The sequence below is a fragment of the Erithacus rubecula genome, assembly GCF_903797595.1.
Source record: "Erithacus rubecula genome assembly, chromosome: 3".
NCBI classification, from domain to species: domain Eukaryota; kingdom Metazoa; phylum Chordata; class Aves; order Passeriformes; family Muscicapidae; genus Erithacus; species Erithacus rubecula.
This window is the reverse complement of record NC_136689.1, coordinates 116194981-116214018: the sequence shown is the minus strand read 5'-3', so window position 1 is coordinate 116214018 and position 19038 is coordinate 116194981. Positions and strand designations below refer to the sequence as shown.

The 19038-nt window shown below is 39.5% G+C and overlaps 1 protein-coding gene and 1 long non-coding RNA gene across 2 annotated transcripts in view; one reads left to right on the top strand and one right to left on the bottom strand.

Moving 5' to 3' along the window:
- Nucleotides 1–398: 398 nt before the first annotated feature.
- Nucleotides 399–19038, bottom strand: part of LOC306799014 — a 604175-nt gene continuing 585535 nt past the window's right edge. Inside the window, exon 2 of the long non-coding RNA XR_013773521.1 lies at nucleotides 399–869. This is a non-coding gene — a long non-coding RNA (uncharacterized lncRNA). The remainder of the gene's footprint in view (nucleotides 870–19038) is intronic.
- Nucleotides 4126–18900, top strand: TRAM1 (translocation associated membrane protein 1). The gene is made up of 11 exons (XM_079299514.1): nucleotides 4126–4414; nucleotides 7277–7340; nucleotides 7872–7993; nucleotides 8190–8306; nucleotides 9211–9269; nucleotides 9651–9735; nucleotides 12416–12486; nucleotides 12576–12680; nucleotides 13222–13365; nucleotides 14131–14291; nucleotides 17396–18900. Exons 1-11 carry the CDS (start codon nucleotides 4292–4294, stop codon nucleotides 17467–17469), a joined length of 1125 nt encoding a protein of 374 aa, XP_079155640.1. The 5' UTR covers nucleotides 4126–4291; the 3' UTR covers nucleotides 17470–18900.

The following is a 19038-nucleotide window of genomic DNA, read 5'->3' as shown; positions in this document are numbered from 1 at the left end:
AAGAAACACTGAAAGTAATTTCAAGCTTTTGTGGTTTTTCGGTGGAAACACCATTTCTATGGAATTCATTCAAAGGATTCATTAATTTTAACTAACGAATGCCAAAAAATGCACAGAGTTGGAGCAGGCTCTTAAATTATTTATAAGATTCTGCAAGAATGTGATTAAAAACCTGTATAAATTGAGATGTGTATTACACGCCATATAAAGTTAACCTTTTCTGTGACATCATGAGAAACAATCAAGTTCTGCTGTTAATCCATTTAAAATAGAAATGTTTTAGCTAAAAGGTTGTATTTGGTTGTAAGATACTGTACAGTGTATTAAAATATGTTTGGAGATCAATTTAAAGTGCAAGTTAATTTATCTGTGTGAGTCTTACACTTGCAGAATAGTACATAAATATTTGCATTACTTTGTGTATTCAAAGTGTGTGACATTTGATGATATATGCATTTTTATAACATTACTCAGCCTTAAAAAACAAAAGCAGATCTGAGATGTTTGAAAATGCCACGGACAAATGCACATCCTTGAAAACCATTCACCTTTCAATCCCGTCCCCTCATTTGTGAAACTTACAGGAATGTTTGGGTACTTAAGGCGTGTCTTAATAATTGACATTATTTTAGGAACCTGATGGCATTTGTTCTGGTCAGCTGAGACAAATCCAAAACAAAAATACTGACAACCCAAAGCTGAAATCATATTCTGAAGTAGTAGGCAGACCCCTGAAGAAGGGAAATAATTACTTGCTGCTAAAATGATGCTTCTTGCAAGCTTCATTGATCTGAAATTTGGCCACATCATGACACATATTTGCTTTTAACTTTTTCTGCAGTGGCATTTTGAGGTCTTTCTCAGGTCTCCTAGGTTTCCTTTCTATTGTATTTTCTATTTATTTACATTTTCCCAGACACTTTTTATCCCTTCCTCCTACGAATTCTTTTTTTTTTTTCTTTAGTTCCTTTTGGAATAATTACTGTTTTCAAATGGACTTCTTTCCATTAATAATTAGTTTTCCTGTAGTTATTCCATGAATTTTTAGTTACCTTATCCGTTGTTAGGCATAAAAATGTAATTATCACTGCTTTTTTGAAAAAGATAAAAAGATAATTCATATGCTCTGAATGGTGTCATTTTGCTTCAAGAAAACAAATATCATTTCTGTCATGAGGTCTGAGAACCTAAGACAGCATGAAACTGGTATAAAGTGGTGATGTCTCATTACCTTTTTGAGCTAAAGAAAAAATCTAATGTCATTTAAAATTTTTCTTCTGCTTTACTAAATTTTGAAATACATGGAAATGGCTTTAGGATGCACTTAAAGAATTGTTGGAACTTGCAAGCAGTGAAAAAAGCAAGAGGATACAAATAGAAAACTCTGAAACTCCATGTTTTGTGCTGTACTACAGCAAATGCCTGACATAAAAAAAAAAAGGAAAAAGGCTGTTAACCAGACAAGTCATTAATGGTCGTGTATGGTGTCTTTGGAATAGTAAGCAGAAATTGCACTGTTACTAAGATGTATATATAATAAAGTATACTTTGCTATGGCATCTTGAAAAAGTCTCAAGGCTCCTTGTTGATGATGTCAAATGCAATGTTTATTTTGAAAAAGTGACAATGTATTATATGTCATGTATGTATAAAAAGGAGGATTAGCCTGTTCATATCTCCCATGTGAACGTGTTCATCTGTGCAGAATGCATTAAAAGTTACAAATAAAAAGAGGAGAGGGAGCTATTTCTGTCTCAACAGGTTAGAAGGGCTAATACCAGTTGCTGAAAGAACTTTCTAAGCAGCTGGGGCAGAAGGAAGCACAAACCATGTTTCCAGCCTTCCTGCCAGGTGATTTCAAGATCCTGTCCTGAGAGGCAACATCATTTATTGTATTTTAGACATAGACATTTGATGGTAGGTATAATCTTTTTGAAGTTTTCCATTCTGTTCCTTGCTAATTTGCTTATTTGTATTTGCTTTAAAATTCTGTTTTGGGTTCTATCTCTAAGCATGTTTGATGACACGTAAATGCAGGAAAGGTTCCCAGATAGCAAGCTGTTTGTGTCTTGTTACTGCAGGTGTCATAATATGCTTCCTGCCAAAGTCTCCATGATCTTGCCACCTGAAACTCTGTATTTGGTTTTGGGACACACATGCACATGATGGTGGCTTCTGTGATAAGATGCAAGAAACTCCCTCTGACTCAGATTTTAGGAACTCTCTTCATAAATAATGCAATTGTTTTGAAACCTAGTGTTGGAAAATACGGATGTTTGGAAAGAGATCTGGCAAACATAGACCAGTCACCCCCGGCAAGCAGCAGACTGAGGGTTGAGCATCCCACTTTGCCTAAAGTGCCATACAAAACTTCATGTGGCAGAAGAGGAAACTCCTGATAGAAGGAAGGTGTGGAAACTTCAAGTGAGGCAACAAGGTGCCTTGTTTTCCATTTCAGTGTCACAGTTTGCAGTGTATCATCAGGGCAAGCACACAGCTAAGCTGAAAGCACGGGCCTGTAGGACAGGATATCGCACCAGGCACTCGCACTTGCTGATTAAAGCTTGAGGAAAGCATGTCTTGTCCCAGTTAAGTCCTGTTCATTATGTCCTGTGGAGATGAGATGACCTGATTTCTTTTCAGTCTGAGGTGGGAAATAGATGCAAACATATTGCATAAAAGAGTCTATTTTTTATTCCAACCCAGTGTATTTCATAGGTACAGTATGTTCCATCCATGACTATAGTGTCTGCGATCAGGGATATACTTTGTTTAACAATGTTTCAACATTGTTATTGTTGAAATAATGTCCTGCATACTTTACATTTGCACAATACTGGTACAATCATGGGATTAAGGCGTTTCTAGAACACAAAACATCTTGGGACTAAAATAGGAATGGTCCTGTTTAAAAAAATATCCAGCTGTGAAGGGAATTTTTTCTGTAGACTTTCTTGTAGATTTTATCTACTTCTGTAGACTAAATTTGTATGTTTAAGTGTCCTAGATAATATCCAGACACCAAATACAGATGTCTCGTTATAAACTCATGGAAAACCTGTGAGCATCTACACAGCTGATTAAGATGTTTCATAGTTGAAAAACCTGATCTTACATTGATCAATCGGTTCCATGCAGTTGGAAGAAATCAACCTATTTAAAACAGCTCACACAAATGAATTTGGGGCACACTCTCAATTCTGGCAAAGCAAAGCAATATCAAATAGCTACACCTTAATTTCTTGCCCTGTGTTCATTCATAACCTGCCGGCAGCAAAAGCCATTTTGACAACACTCAATTTCAGCTATAAATTATCTGTTTCTTTATATTTATTTTCTAGATATCCACTGAGAGTATCTGCCTAACAAAAGCTTTAATAATAAAGATGGCATGAATGTTGCGAGGGTTGAAGGACCGCTGCATTCAGCCTGGTTCTATACCGCATCAGCATTGTTTTCTGAGACCTCCTCGTCCATCCTTTTAACCTGACAAGAGCCTCTGTTGGCAACAGAACAACTGGGTTGTTTTTTCAATCCACATCTAGCTTTTCTGTCTCTTGGCTCTGTGCTTCCCGGTTAGTTTTCTTCCCGTCTGTTTTCTTGGAATGGATGTATTGTTACTGTTATTGTTCTGTCTGGCTACAGAGTAGCGTGTGAGCGGAGTGTGGGTGCCAGCACGGGGACACCTGTGCGGTGCGGCTGCCGCTCGGTGGCACTCAGAACGAGCCCGGCCAGGGCGGCCTCCTCCCGCTTTGCGGGAGCCCAGCTGACAGAGCTCTGGTGGCATCCAAACTTAGCCAGAACTCCGGTGGAGGAGAGAAACATCAGTGGTGAGTCTGGATAGCGGGAGATGATGGGGGAAGTGAAATCCGGGCCGGGAACCGCTCCGGGGCAGCGATCCGGGAGGAGACCGGCGGTCCTTTCCTGGCGCCGCTGCCTCGGCAGGAGAGTGAAGCTGGGCCGTGCCCAGCGCGGGTCTCGGGCTGCCGCCAGCGAGTATGCGGCCGGCGCTGCCGGGGACGCGGCGCTGCTGCCCGGGTGTCACGACAGGGCTCGGCACGGCTCCGCTCGGCGCCGGGAGCCCCGGGCCGGCGCGTTTACACGGCGGGCGCTGCCCCCGCCGCCGGCCGGCAGGGGCGCTGCTGGCGGCGGGGCGGGGAAGCGGAGCGGCGGCGCTGCCATTCCCCGCTGCGCGGCCGCCTCCTCCCCTCCGCCTCTTCCTGGCCGCGGCCGGAGGAGCTGTGCTGGCAGCGGGGAGGCGGCGGCGGCGGCGCCCAGCTCCCGGCCCGCCATGGCGATCCGCAAGAAGAGCAACAAGAACCCGCCGGTGCTGAGCCACGAGTTCATCGTGCAGAACCATGCGGACATCGTGTCCTGCATGGCCATGATCTTCCTGCTGGGTCTCATGTTCGAGGTGAGGCGGCACCGACGCCCCCGCCGGGGGTCCTCTTCCCGCTTCCTCCCGCTCCGCCGGAGCTCTCGGCGCTGGAGGGGAGGGAGGGCGCGGCAGTGCCGCGGCTGCAGGGGAGGCTGTGTGGGCTGCAGGGGAAGCTGTGCGGGCTGCAGGGGAAGCTGTGCGGGCTGCAGGGGAGGCTGTGCGGGCTGCAGGGGAAGCTGTGCGGGCTGCAGGGGAGCCCTGCGGCTGCCCCCGGCCAGCGCCGCCGCCCCCGGCGCACCTGCCCGCCGGCCCCCGCCAGACCCGCTGTAGCGGGGACGGCAGCCGGCCCCCGCCCGAGAGCCCCCGCGGCGCATCCCCGCTTCCTCGGCGGGAACGCCCTTCTCCCGGGCTCGGCGTGGACGGGTGCAGCCGTGGCTACCGCCGGGACGCGGGTCCCGCTTCCCCGCCCCGCGGGCGGGAGGCCGAGCGGGGCCGGGAGCGCTGCCCGCCGCGGCCGCGGGGCTCCTGCGGGCGGCGGGGTTACGTGGCAGCCGGGGAGAGGGGGAGGAGTGCGCGGCACGGCGGGGAGGGGGCGGGGGGCGAGGCCGGGCCGCCGCGGCCGATCCCCCGCTCTTTGTGTGCGCGGCCCCGCCGGGCCCCGCCGGCACTACGGCTCCCGGCGGGCGGCGCGGCGGGAAGGGAAGGAGAGGAAAGCAGCGGTGACGTGTCCTTACGGCCGCCGCTCGGGTCCCCCTGCCCGCGCCCCCGCCCGCCGAGCATCCCGGGGCTGCCGGCGGCTCCGGGCGCCGTGCGCTGGGATGGGCTGGGATGGGCTGGATGGGCTGGGTTGGGCTGGATGGGCGCCCCAACGCCGCGGAGCGCCCCGGGTTCGGCACAGCGGAGCTCTCCCTGCTGCATGCTCCCTGCTGCAGGCCCTCCGCCCCCTGGGCCCCCATGTTGAATGCAGATGCTCTCGGTGCCTTTTTGGCGCTGGAATTACCTCCGTGACCGCCAAAATGTTATCCGTGATCTAGCGAATTAAGACACTGTTGACCAAATGTTTCAGGTGTTTTAGGCATCTGTTCAGACATTTATTTTAAACATTTGTTAAGGGTTGTGGACCTTTTCGTTATAGGGCTGCTTTTCAGGATGGTTTCATCCAGCTGTTGGTACAGCTCAGCTCTAAAGGCCAGTGGAGTTAGGATGGATGGATGGATGGATGGATGGATGGATGGATGGATGGATGGATGGATGGATGGATGGAGAGATATATGGATGATAAAAAGTGAAAGCAAGGCAGACTAGCAATTGTGTCTGGGTTTGCTATCAAAAATCGTGAAAACAGCTGTTACATGGTGATTTTTCTGGGAAATGAACTTAAAGAGGTAAACCTAAACTGTTCTTTTTGTGCCTACATCAAGCTTACTGTATTAACAGTATAACTGGTAGGGGTAGAGGCTTTTGGGGATTGAATGTGCTGAATTATTTTGTTTAGAGTTTTTTTAACCCACTGTATCTTCTAGCCTGCTGTAAAAAGACCATGTGTCACTGTTGGTACAGATGTAGGATGTTGCAGTTTTTTTAATTCTTTGATGTAGGTGCTGGAAATCACTTGCTGTGGTTAATGTTGGTATGGTAAGGTGTTTACACTTGCACAATTCCAGTATTGAGAGTAGCTGACACAGCCTTCAAAGGGCAGTTTAGAATTTAATTCTGTTTCGAATTGTCCTCTGAGGACTCCCTTGATGAATAGGGAGCCCGAGGCAACTTCACTAATTTGAGCAAACTAGTTGGATTCCCTGTAGTTACATGGATTGAACAGTCTGCCACGTATTCAGGGTTTCATAGAAAATAGAGGGCTTGTTGACAAAGCAGTGGTTTTAAAAATCTCACTTCCTGTGAATAATTAATGCTAGTAGTAACCTAGTCATTATCTTCAGACACTCAACATATCCTTCCAGGATTCCTAAAGGAGCTTGGGTTTTTTGTCAGCCCTATTAATTACCATATAGATGTTGGGTTTGTACAGCAATGAGAAACCATCTGATCATGAATATGGTAAAGCACAGTTATTTTTTTTCCCTCTCATTTAGAGCATGTTGATTCATGTTGGGATTCAGCAAAGATGTGTTTTAGTAAAGAACAAGTTTCTGCTTATTGACAAATAAGAACTTGTACTCCATCTTATATGTTGGGGGGGTTTATATCCCCCCCTCCCCCCCACAAAGAAAACCATTAGGACAACATCTTCTCTTCAAATTATTTTTATTCATTCTGGTTTTTCTTACAGCTCAGGTCATCATAAAGGGGCAGTACCACTACTGCTAAATTTAATTTTATTTGTTTTATGCTTCTTGCCAGAGGCTCCCCAGGGTCAAAAGAATGCTAATTGTACTGAGTTGGTATCCCACTGGCCTGAAATTGTCTTCTGTTGTTTATGCCTTTTTTCCTTCCCTGTCCACATTTTTCAGATCACCCACAGATTTCTGAATATGATAACTGAGTTTTAAATTTTGTCTAATTAAAAATAAAAATAATAAAGTTTATTCTCAGCCAATGCTGAATGCATCATGATCTAGGAACTCCATGATATTGTAAATTCTGTTAATATAATAGTACAGAATTGTGGCATGTGTTTTCATTTTACTGTTGTAAGAAAGGCTGCTTGTAAGTAAAAATTTAATTTGGCAAGTTGAGTATTCTGTAACCAAACCTATAGAGACCACGCCATGTGTGCTGCCCTTGGAAAGTCAGGTGCAGTGATGAGATAATGGGTCAGTTTTTTGGGAGGAGACAAACGTGCTGGGCAAGGGTGCCAAAACTATGGGCAAATGTTTTCAGTTTAATGTAGCTTTTTTCCATGAGAATTTACAGCACTTTTGGTTTTTTCTCTTTCAGATTACAGCAAAAGCAGCCGTCATTTTTGTTACACTTCAGTACAATGTTACCATTCCTGCCACAGGTGTGTATCTTGCAGGAGGTTAGGTAGAAGTGTATGGGACATTATTAGCCATGGTTCTAGACTTGGCAGGAAGGGAACTTGCCAATTTCAATCGATAATGAGCTGCTTCCAAGAATTTCACTTTATTAAAACATTGTTTTGCTAATTCAGTTAATGTTTGTGTTCTGCTGGATTTGTCATTAGTGCTGAAACACATCTGACTGGTAGATAAGTTCAGTTCTTACTCTTTAGAGTCAAAGTGGGGTGATAGTTTAACATATCTTTATTATCCATTTTCAGTGTATTTGGTAAGCTTCCTAAGTGCACTTTAGTTTTATAATATCTTTCCAGAGTCAAGTTGACTTTGTGATGTGGTGGAGAAGATTACTTTAAACAGTCTAGTGACCTAGTTCATGGTGGCAGTTTAATTTTACTTTTATTTGTTCAGCTGACTACAAGCTCCTTCTGTCTGAAAGGTTTCACTCTGAGAAATAAACTTATTAACCATTGAACTGTATTGGTGCCTAACAGTTAATTCTGTTTGTCTTTTAGAAGAACAATCTGCAGAAACAATCTCTCTCTATTACTATGGCATCAAAGACTTGGCTACAATTTTCTTTTACATGCTTGTAGCAATAATCATACATGCTATAATTCAGGAGTATGTACTGGATGTAAGTACAAAATATTAATTCCTTTCATCAAGATAATTGTTGGGTTTTAATTAGACTTTATTAACTTGAAAGTAAACTTCTGCATTACAATTTTTAATTGTAAAAACATGCATTAAAACTTTCAGATACTCCAATGTAGTTACTAAATAAATATGAAGTACTGCAGCATATAAATAACAGTGGACTTTCATTTCAGAAAATCAACAGGAAAATGCACTTTTCAAAAACAAAGCATAGCAAGTTCAATGAGTCTGGGCAACTGAGTGCATTCTACCTTTTCTCCTGTGTTTGGGGAACGAGTATTCTTGTCTCTGTAAGTATGCTTTGTCTTCCAGTTCTATTATGAGATTTCAAAAAATTCACTTATGTTGATGATAATTATGTTTTCGGCTTATTTTTCTGGTTTTAGCTGGTTTTAATTTTAAAGTGGGGACAAATTTAAGGGTTCTATGTGAGTTGTAGTCATAACTGAGTATAAAGTCAGTAGTGTTACTGTTGCTCAGTCTTGAGTTGATTTACTGTCAAACTGAATAAGATTAAACCATTTAACTTTGTTACAGTATTTAATTCTCTGTAGGTTTTTTGGTGTTATTTTTTTAACATAAAATAAATGTTTAGAAAACACCACACACAGCATTCTGGAGTTTAGAAATGGGTATATGACAGATTGCTGTAACCTCAGGTCTGTGTGCTTTTAGGTGACATACTTTGCTAGTGGCTGGATATGAGCTTAGCTCTTAGAAAGGGAAGACTGTGCCTTTTTTGTTTTTGTTTTAACATAATAACTCCTGGAAAACCATTCTTCTCTTAGTTAGGTTCAAAGGTTATTAGCAGTTTACAAGAGAAGACTTGTGGCTTTAGTAATTCTGGAATAATCTCCATCTCATAAGGACATTCTGTCTTGAATAATCACTTGATTTGTTTGGTTGCTTTTTATGTTCCTAAGCCCGTGCACTGTCTTAGGAACTGTCTTTTGTTTTGGAAATTTCTTTTCTGGGTTGGTTTGATTTTGTTTATTTGTGATTTCTCAGGGATTTTAAAAAAAGAAAGCTCATAGATCTGCAGCTTTTACTTGTGTATGTAGATACGAGTATTTTTGTGTGCACACATGTGCATATACATAAATGCTTACATATGTGCCCAGTCATTATTTCTGACTAGAAATAACATCTTAGAGCATTTATTGGGATTTTTTATTTGTTCTTTTCTTTTTTTAGGAGAACTATATATCAGATCCAACCTCTCTGTGGAGGGACTATCCGCACGCTCTGATTCCGTAAGGCCTCTTCCTTACAGGATTGCTGGGGGAGAGAAGGGAATGCTTTCAGGGTGTGTCATGTACAATCTGTGTACAATAAGCAGTTTGTAAAACTATATTAGTCACTAATGTATTTTTGGATGTATTTATGTGGGCTCGATTCTTTAACAGCTTGTAGCTTCTTTTTATGTAGGCTATTACTTAAAGGATTCCATTTTTGCAAGCTTTGTCTTAAAGATTTTGTTATTAAAAATATTAGTTTAGTCTTGGCTGGCACAAAGGATCTGTAGTATTTCTTTCTTTAAGAGACAATGGTGAAATGAGTTCACTAGAAGATTCTGAAATGTTTTAAGTAATTCATAATAAATAATATTCTTCAATTCTTGCTGTATTGTACAGGTTTCAAATGAAGTTTTTCTACATCTTACAGTTGGCATACTGGTTTCATGCTTTTCCAGAACTGTACTTTCAGAAAACTAAAAAAGTAAGTTCAAAATGTAAATAGGAGGAACTCCAGAGCAAGGTGGCTTCTTTTCTTTTCAGTTAAATCCTAATTGCAGTAAAATTGCTAAAAATCTGCTGTGTAAATAAAAATTGCTAGTGTTTCTCATCCACTGAATGAATTTTCCCTAGAGCAAGTGATTGTGAGATCTTCTTTTCAACTCTTTTTTTTGTTGTTTCTCAGAACTGATAGTCTGAATAGGCTTATTGAAAAATAGTTGCTTCATGAATCACGATAGAAGTGTGCAATATAAGCTGTGAATAATCCTATACATCAAAGAAGTATGAAAGTCTGGGATTTGGTTTAAATAGCAGTTAAACGGGTGGATAAAAATGGGACATGAGCTGGCAATGTACCTTTGCACCCCAAAAAGCCAGATGTCACCTGGGCTGCACAACAAGCAGTGACCAGCTGGTGGAGAAAAAGGATTCTGCCCCTCTGCTCTGCTTGGTGTGACTGCCCCTGGTGAGCTGCATCCAGCTCTGGGATCCCCAGCACAAGAAAGGTGTGATCTGTTTGAGTGGGTCCAGGAGAGCTATGATGATGAACAGAGGGCTGGAGCACCCCTTCTGAAGGCAGGCTGAGAGAGATGAGGCTGTTCACCCTGGAGAAGGCTCACAGTGAGGGAACTGATTGTATCCTCTCACTGTTTGCAAGGGGCTAAGATGAAAGATGGAGAGAGACTTCTTATTGGGGTCCGTAGTGACAAGGAACAATGATTTTGAAAGAGGATGGTTTTAGAGTAGATGTGAAGAAATTCTTTATGATGAAGACAGTGAGACTCTGGAACACAATGCCCAGAGAATTTGCTTTCATTTAAAGTGTTCAAGGTCAGGCTGGATAGGGCTTTGAGCACCCTGGTCAAGCTATTGATGTCCCTGCCCTTGGTGTAGAGGTTGAAGTAGGTGATTCACAAAGCTGTCTTGGAGCCCAAGCCATTCTGTGACTGTTGTTGCTGCATCTCTGTTGCCAGTTCTGCTTTATTCAAGAAAATGAAACATAATTGTTACATAACCACGGGTCTTTGTACAGGAGCCTGGAAGAGGCTTAGTAAAATAGTAACGAGATGCACAGTTTTATTCTGCTCAGGTGCAGTATGAATACTGTTTTGCAGATGCACTGCAGCTGATGTTCTGTTGTGCTGGTGATCCCTTTCAAATTTGTCTTCGCAGCCAAGTGTGGAGATTTTTCTTAAAATAACTTCAGGAAAGCTGTAGCCTAAGTGCTGTATGTTGAATATCAGTGTTTTACTTGGTCACTGCTTGAAATTGTGCCCTCTGACTTTTGCACTAGGTTTCAAGAGTGATAATTAATTTGTTTTAGCAAGTTCGTAGTTGATATTTCTTTAACCACATCTTGATCTCTGCCATCTTGGCTCCCTTGCTTTCCTTCTCCTGAATGAACTGGCTGCTTTTGCTCAGGTCTAGTTACTTGTCCTGCTGACATAAACAGGAAAAGAACTTCTTAACTCTGGTTCCTGTATAGTCATGGATACCTCGTGCATTATTCCACAAGGCCCACAGTCTCTGACAGTTTGTCTAAGCAGGCAGCATGGGCTGTTTAAATGTTATTTCAGTTCTAAAGTTAAAGTGTTGAAGCCTGATCCTGGTTGTGCCTAGAGAAACTGACCATTTGTACTTACTGTGTCTTTATCTGAAATAACTATTTTTTCATTTTCTTTCAGATAATTTAGAGTAGGTCTTTCTCCACCTGTTTTCTTGCTCTTTGTGTATTATGAGTGGGATGTTTGATATTGTCACAATCCTTTGATTCTGTGGGTTTGTTGGATTTGATACTGAGTATTGAATAACATAGTATAGCACTTGTGAGATTAAAATTTTAGGCCTTTTTTAATTACATATATACAAGATAAAGCTAAAGATCCTTGCTTGAAGTTTAGAGAATCTTTCCAAAAAGAAGGAGTTTCTTAAGCACAACTGAATATACTCTGCTACCACTCCTAAAGAGGTTTTTATTGTGATCTGGCATACTTCAATTGTTCTTCTGTTCACAGATGACAAAATCTGCTTTCCATGTGCTGTGTGTCTTCCTCTTTATTATTTCTTGGTCTTTAAGTGTTTGGTTTAATAGGGCTGGCTAAACCTGACTTAAAGTGGGACCATGTGTTTTAGCATGACTGGTTAATAACAATATTCTCTGCATGTGCCAGATACAGCATGCCACAATTTTGGATGGCCTTGAATTTTTAAAATTGATCTCAACACTTAAAAAAACTTTCATTTTGATTTGTAGACTGTCACTTTATTCTGCAGCAATCAGACAATTTGATGGGCAGCAAACATGTGGAACAGTGGGATCTGATGATACAGTAATACATACAAAATAATTATTGTAATATAAATTCATAGTGGTCATTACAAATAAAAGTGGATCCTTTTAAAAAGCATGTTTCTGTGTTTGATGCCTTTTCTCCCAGTAGCATATGTAAGATACTGAGTATTACTGGTAAGTGAACAGTAAGTTATGTGTGGAATTATATGATCCAGGTTGAGTAATTCAGTGCCAGACCTGGCCACATTAAGCCAGCTGATACACCAAGAAGAATTTCCAAGACTAGAGAATAGTTTGTAATAACAAATAACACAGTACAATATTGTATAAAATTGTGTATAACACATGGTCACTTTTTTCTTCCAAACAGGAAGATATCTTTCGCCAGATTGTGTACATTGGACTTTACCTCTTTCATATTGCTGGAGCCTATCTTCTGAAGTAAGTCAATTGTAAACTTGTGCTGGTTCCATTCTCTGCCTTAAATATCTAACAAAATGTCTGAATGTTTGTTTTATTTGTTTTGATAGTCTGACCCATCTTGGACTTGTTCTTCTGGTATTGCATTACTTCGTTGAATTTCTTTTCCACATATCCCGTCTTTTCTACTTCAGTGATGAAAAATACCAGAAAGGGTAAATAGTCTTTATCTTTAAAATCCATGTAATTTCTGTCTTAGAGCCTTTTGTATTTAACTAACCAGAAACCAAAATTTCAAGGAAGATGAAAAAATATTTCTTAAACAGCCACAATTCTCCAGACTAGTGTTAGTACTTATATTTCTAAACCATCAGTATACTTTTTACCTTGTTTTAGACTATTTAAGTAAATATTAGTAACAGTATTGAATGTTTAAAATATCTCAGTCTATACTAACGTGGGTTTTTTATAAGTTTTGTAGAGAAAGGAACAGGATAGGTTGCTAATACAGCCAGCTCTGTAAGAACTAAAAATGTGCTTTTGGTCTTGATAGCACTGGAAAGCATTTTCCATTGAGTTTAAATCAGTTTTCATAACATAATACAAGATCCATTTAAGACAGGTGCAAAATCATGTATTTAGATAAGTTCTTACATTTCAAATAAATTTGCATGGTGGAGAGTAAGCATTTACATTGTTTGTGCATTCGTTTTGAATGGAAAGTTTATTTAGTGTTTGTGGTGTTTTTATTTCTAGATTTTCATTGTGGGCAGTTCTTTTTGTTTTGGGAAGGCTTCTCACCTTGATTCTCTCAGTCCTCACTTTTGGCTTTGGATTGGCAAGAGCAGAAGATCAGCAGCTGAATTTCAGTACTGGGAACTTTAATATCCTGGCTGTTAGGTATAGTAAACCTGGAACAGTTCTTAAGCATGTGCTGCAAACCCATGTTAAATACACAGTGTAAATGCTATGGTACTAATGCCAGTAATTCTGAATGATTGAGTGTTTTCATGCAACCAGTGGGATCAATAGGAATAGCTTGTGTAGGACTGAATTTAGTCTACAGCTGAGAAATCTGTAACTGGTTACTCTTCTTTTCTTTGTTAAAACAAAAACCAGCAAACCACAAACAGACCAGTAGAATTAAAAGGAATATCCAATTACAGACACTACTTTCAAATGTTTTAAAGTTAGTAAATAGAATTCTAGATATGTCTGCTGTGAGTTTATCTTAGAGGTCAAGGCCAGAGCAACTTTGGTCTTGGTTAAAGATTACTGCCCCTTTTTCTGCCTTTATTATGGCTCCTATTGCTGCTGGGTGACCCAATTGCCTGACCTTCTTAGGAATGCAGAAAAAGTTATTGAAACTTTAACCCTGTCAGCATTACCTTGCAAAATTGATACTCTTGTGCCATTTTCAGCTGTTACTACCTGGTACTGTGAGAGTAATTCTGAGAAAGACAGCAGGAAAGAAACCTAGTACTTGCCAGTTGTGATGGGCAAAGATTTCTCCATCACTCTATATCTAGTTTTGATCATCAGTGTCGCCCTATGCAAGCAAACTCCTGGCTTAGAAAATGGATGTTAATAAGAGGAAGGGGTGGGAGTTGCCAAAAAACCTGAGACAAACTTCCTTATAAAACTTTGCTTATTATTTACTTCTAGAATCAGTGTGCTGGCCTCCATCTGCATGACTCAAGCATTTATGATGTGGAAGTTCATTAATTTCCAGCTTCGGAGGTGGAGAGAGCATTCTTCTTCTCAGCCTCAGTCAGTGAAAAAGAAGTTTGTATCAGCTAAAGGAAAGACCTCCAGAAAAGAAAGAGGTTTGTGGTTTCAGTTTTTCTTTTGCCTTGACTTCTCAAAACCAACTTTAGGTTGCAAAAGAAGCATTTTGTGTTCAACTTGTAAGTCAGATGACTCAGCTACAGATGCAGTACTGGTGAATGTTACCATGGGAAGAATAGATTTTTAAGAAAAAACACTATATATTGTTGGGTTTTCTAACTGCCCAAATTAAGGAATTAAGAGGGTTTTTTTGTTAATACAGCATGATATTTTAGATCTGGTCTCTTTAAAAGAGATCTAATCTCTTAGATTTATTTGTAAAATTTTTTTGCAGTGGATTTCAAGCTTGTTTTTCATTGCTACAAAATTCTGAGGGTTTAGAGCAAAGAGATGGTTTGATGATCCACCCAGTAAAAAGTTTTGTGTTGGACTGTTTTTACAAAAAACAGAAATTGATAGTTCTTTAAGGAAAGGTATTAACACCTTATTGTTCTAAACCTGTGTTGAAGCATTTGGAAATGAAGAGTCCAGATTTGACTTCTAATTATGTCATAGCCCTTTTATGAAAATGCTATGAAACATGAACAAATGCTCTTTCCTCCAAGAAAAAATTATGTGCTCTTTAAAAAAAAATTTAAATCCCTGTACTTCAATTTATCTGTTGCACCAACAGTTGAACTTCTGTGTGTTTAATTGCTAGCTTGAATAACTTCTGCCCCCTTTTGAAATGGCAGAAGTTGTTTCAAAAGCTTTCTTCAGAATGATCCTTTACTTCCAATCATGTATTACCAACCTGTTCCACTTTTTGATCTATTGAAAGTAATGTGTGACAAGACCATTTGCACTGAGAACTGAGATTTGTGGAGGGGGATCAATATTTTTTTTATTTCTCCCAGGTTTCTATTTTTATTAAAATCATGTTGGTTGAGGGTACTGCTGGACTTCCTTTAGAATGATTTGTAATTATCACTCCTTGGCTTTTGTGTAGTGCCAGGTGTTTGTTTTGTAATCTGAAAATTCATTTGGAAATTTTTTTATAATTGAGTGAAAGTAGTTTCCTATGTAAATGACCCATTTAATTAGAGCTCCATGTTCATGGCCTTCTCACTATGCTTTTGTGGTTTTTTTATTTAAGTTCTTTATGTCAAATAATTTTAAAATATGTGCCTTGATGGTGATTTAATCAGGGAGTCAGAAATGTAATAACTTTTAAAATCTCTTCATTTATTTCATTCATGTAGTTTAGTGAATCTGCTGGGTTTCGACCAGCTTCAGTGGAGACTTGCAAGTGGTAAACAAATAGTGAAAAAGTCAGTTAATTGGAGTTGTGGTTTAATTCAGAAAATAATTTAACTATGCTTGTCTTGAGCACTGAAGAATTTTAGTCCATATTTTAAATGAAAATAAAAGCACTCAGTTCATTCAAATTCTTCTGTTTTGAATACACCTGTTATGTTGTCTGTTCAGAACACTTGCACTGGGTGCAGCAAAGCAGTGTTTCTGAAAAAGTAATATATGCTATTAAACTATTTTTTTCTTTTTTTTTCTTTTTTTTTCTTTTTTTTTTTTTTGTGGTTGAAAGTTTTTTTTGGAGCCAGGGCACAATAAGATGTGCTACTTTTAGTCTATGCCAAAAGCAAGAAATAACAGAAAAATCCTGCTGGTGATGTAGGTGGGGTATCCAGTCACATGCTGATTCCAGTTCTTTGTTTTACCTAAACTGTTTAAGAAAATGAGATTTCAGTTAGTTGGCTTGAGTTTAATTAACTGTTTGTAATTTTCTTTATTTAAAAATAATCTAGTTTTTATCCAAAGACCACCTTATGCAGGCTTGAAATGGTGGTGTCATTCACAGCCAGATATCTGATCAAACACACTTGACTCTTTGGGGCTGTGTCTCCCCTCTTGCTCATGTGTGCCTCTCACTGTTGCTTTTTTTTGTTGCTTGTTTGCATAAATGGGAGCATTTCAGTGTTGTGGGAGAAAGAGGGAGGCCAATAGTTGTGTTTGTAGATTGGCCACACTCTAGTGACCTTCAGCACATCTGCAGATGGAAAAAATAAGTTTAACCAGTCCATTGTAAAAGTGGATGGATGGATGGATGGATGGATGGATGGATGGATGGATGGATGGAGGATGGATGGATGGATGGATGGATGGATGGAATGATAAGAGTCAGGGCAGAGATGTTAGGCTGCAAGCACTGTAGCTGTCTATGCACTGTGCTCTTTAGATCTGTTTTATAATTGTGGTTACTGTCAGGCAACATCTGTTTCCTTGGTTGTGGTGAAACTGAATGAAGGGGATACTTTTAATTCCCAATAGTATCACATTGCTCCACTTTACTAGTTGTATGCACAGATTGTGCATTGTTGGTTTAGGGGCAACTTTTGCTAGCAAATCATCACTGTGGTACTTGAACAGATTAAACCTCTTGAGATCTTCTGGCCCTGAAGTGGGATAGAAGTCAAGAGCTGCATCTGGTAACACATCCTTGCTTTGTGTTCTTAGATAGGTGCCTGATCTTGAACTCTTTCCACCTACACATACTCACTACAAATCTGAACTAGTGTTTTACTTCTGTCTGTCTTGCCTATGTAAATATCTTCATCATAACATAAATTAGTTCTATATGTTAAAGTATGTACTTTAAAAATTGTGAGTACATTTGTGTATAAAGGATTTCCTCTGTGTATCAGTGTTGGAAAGGTAATTAAAGGAGTGTAATTTTGGCAAGAATTATGAGGTAGGTGGGATAAATAATTAAGACCTGTAGCAGAGAACTGAGTATATACTGTGTCTCCAAAATTTCACAGAGCCATGTCATTCAAATTGTGCTTTATTTTCACATAATATCTCCTAAAATATCATAACTTGTCCTGATTTTCAGTCTAGATTTATATAATGCACACATCTCAGTGTCTGTCCACATCAGGAAACTCAAATTTTTTTTAGTAAACTTTCAATATTGCACATTGTAAAAACTTCATTATACTGTTGCTTATTGAATGATAATTAAGCAGTTTAACAAAGAAGATACATCAGAAAAGAAGTTAAAGGCTGTTTGTGTAGGACCCACAAAAGTGTAATAAAATATAAAGCATCTCACTGTATTTAAAAATTGTTTCTCCTTTTTTTCTAGAAAATGGAATAAATGGAACAGTGACCTCAAATGGAGCAGACTCGCCTCGCAGCAGGAAGGATAAATCCTCGTAAAACTGGGTTTTATTAAGTTAATTGACTAATGTCCCCAAAGAATCTGCTTTTTACATGGATGGCCCTTCAGCACTAGAGAAATTATGGATTAAAGAAAATACAATTCATGTTTTTTGATTATTGCTGTTGTTTTGAGAAACTTTTTTTAAAAAACCATTTTGACTAAGGGAAAAGGTTTATCTCTCTTCAAATACTTGGGGGGAGGATTCAACAATTTTTAAAAAACATTGAAGCTTTTTTAAATATTTACTGTGATGAAATAACTTACTTAATGAGGATCACTGTTGCAGTGTATTAATTCCTTCCAGTTTTTGTAATCTTGGTGATATTGTTCTACCAACTTCACTTTTTCCAAGTTCCTCAAGAAGTATTGCAAAATTCAAGTAAAAACATAGTATACATTTTCAGATACTCTGGATTTTCAGTTAATTACCTTGACTCAAATTTACATCTCAATTTGGGATTCCAAGACCACACCAATAGACCTCTTTATTTGGTAGTTACTAGCTGCACAATGTCTGCTCTAAGAATTGCCCCATATCATTAAAACAAAACTGAACTAATTGGAAACGTTGCAGAGTCTTATTGTTTGTTGGTTAGAAATTTCTTGCATAGAACACAACACCTTTTTGAGATATAGCTTTTAGCACCTGAAAATTAGAAGGGAGCATGTATGGCCATAGAAAGAGTTGATTTGAGTAGCACTGTCCACTTCTGTCTGTGGTTTTGAAGTGTACTTATCTTGGAGAATTAGTGTGCGTTGGACCTTCTCTGAAAACTTGTCTGCCTGATTTTATGGGTGGAGGTTATTGCAATGTGTTGTGTTTGTTTTGGGAGGTAACTAATGCCCCATGATGTGGGAATTAGATAAATGGATCAAGTGATGAGAAACATTCCTTTATTCTAACTGCTTTGCTTTGTTTCACCTCTCTTAGGAAATAGTTTGATTTCTCCTATATATATTTTTATGAAAAAAATATTTAAAAGCTACAGCTTCTTAAAACTGATTTATTGTGACCTCTGCTACAACTGGAAAAATCTAAATTTAAGAATTTTTTCATTATCTTTCATAATTGTGCTCAATATGAAACTTTGTCCAGTTAGTTTTCCAGTTTAATATGCAGATAATGTTTCTTCTGTACACTTTTGTAATGGGTATAATTAACTTGTTTCACTTGAGAATTAGTGAGACAGTTATTGCAGTCTTAAGAAGAAGTTGCTGAATTAGTCTATCAAGTTAACCCAAGTATTGAACTGCTTATTGATTAAGGAGTAATTATGAGCAATCAAGCTGATAAATAAAGTAATTTTAATTAAAAACTGTTATTATAATTGAGTTTATACCCAACAAAGTGATAAATCTGCATTCTGTATTTTCTACAGTTCAATTGCTTACTATTCAGAATAAACGTTTCTAGTACAAAATCCTCACTACAAGTAACTATCCATTCTTCAGTTCTTTAGTGCTATTTAGAGTGATTACAGTATAATTTATTACACATTTCAGCTGATTACAGTCACAGTTCCCAAGCATTTGGTTCACAGCTCCTGAAGTGGACTTGGCAGACT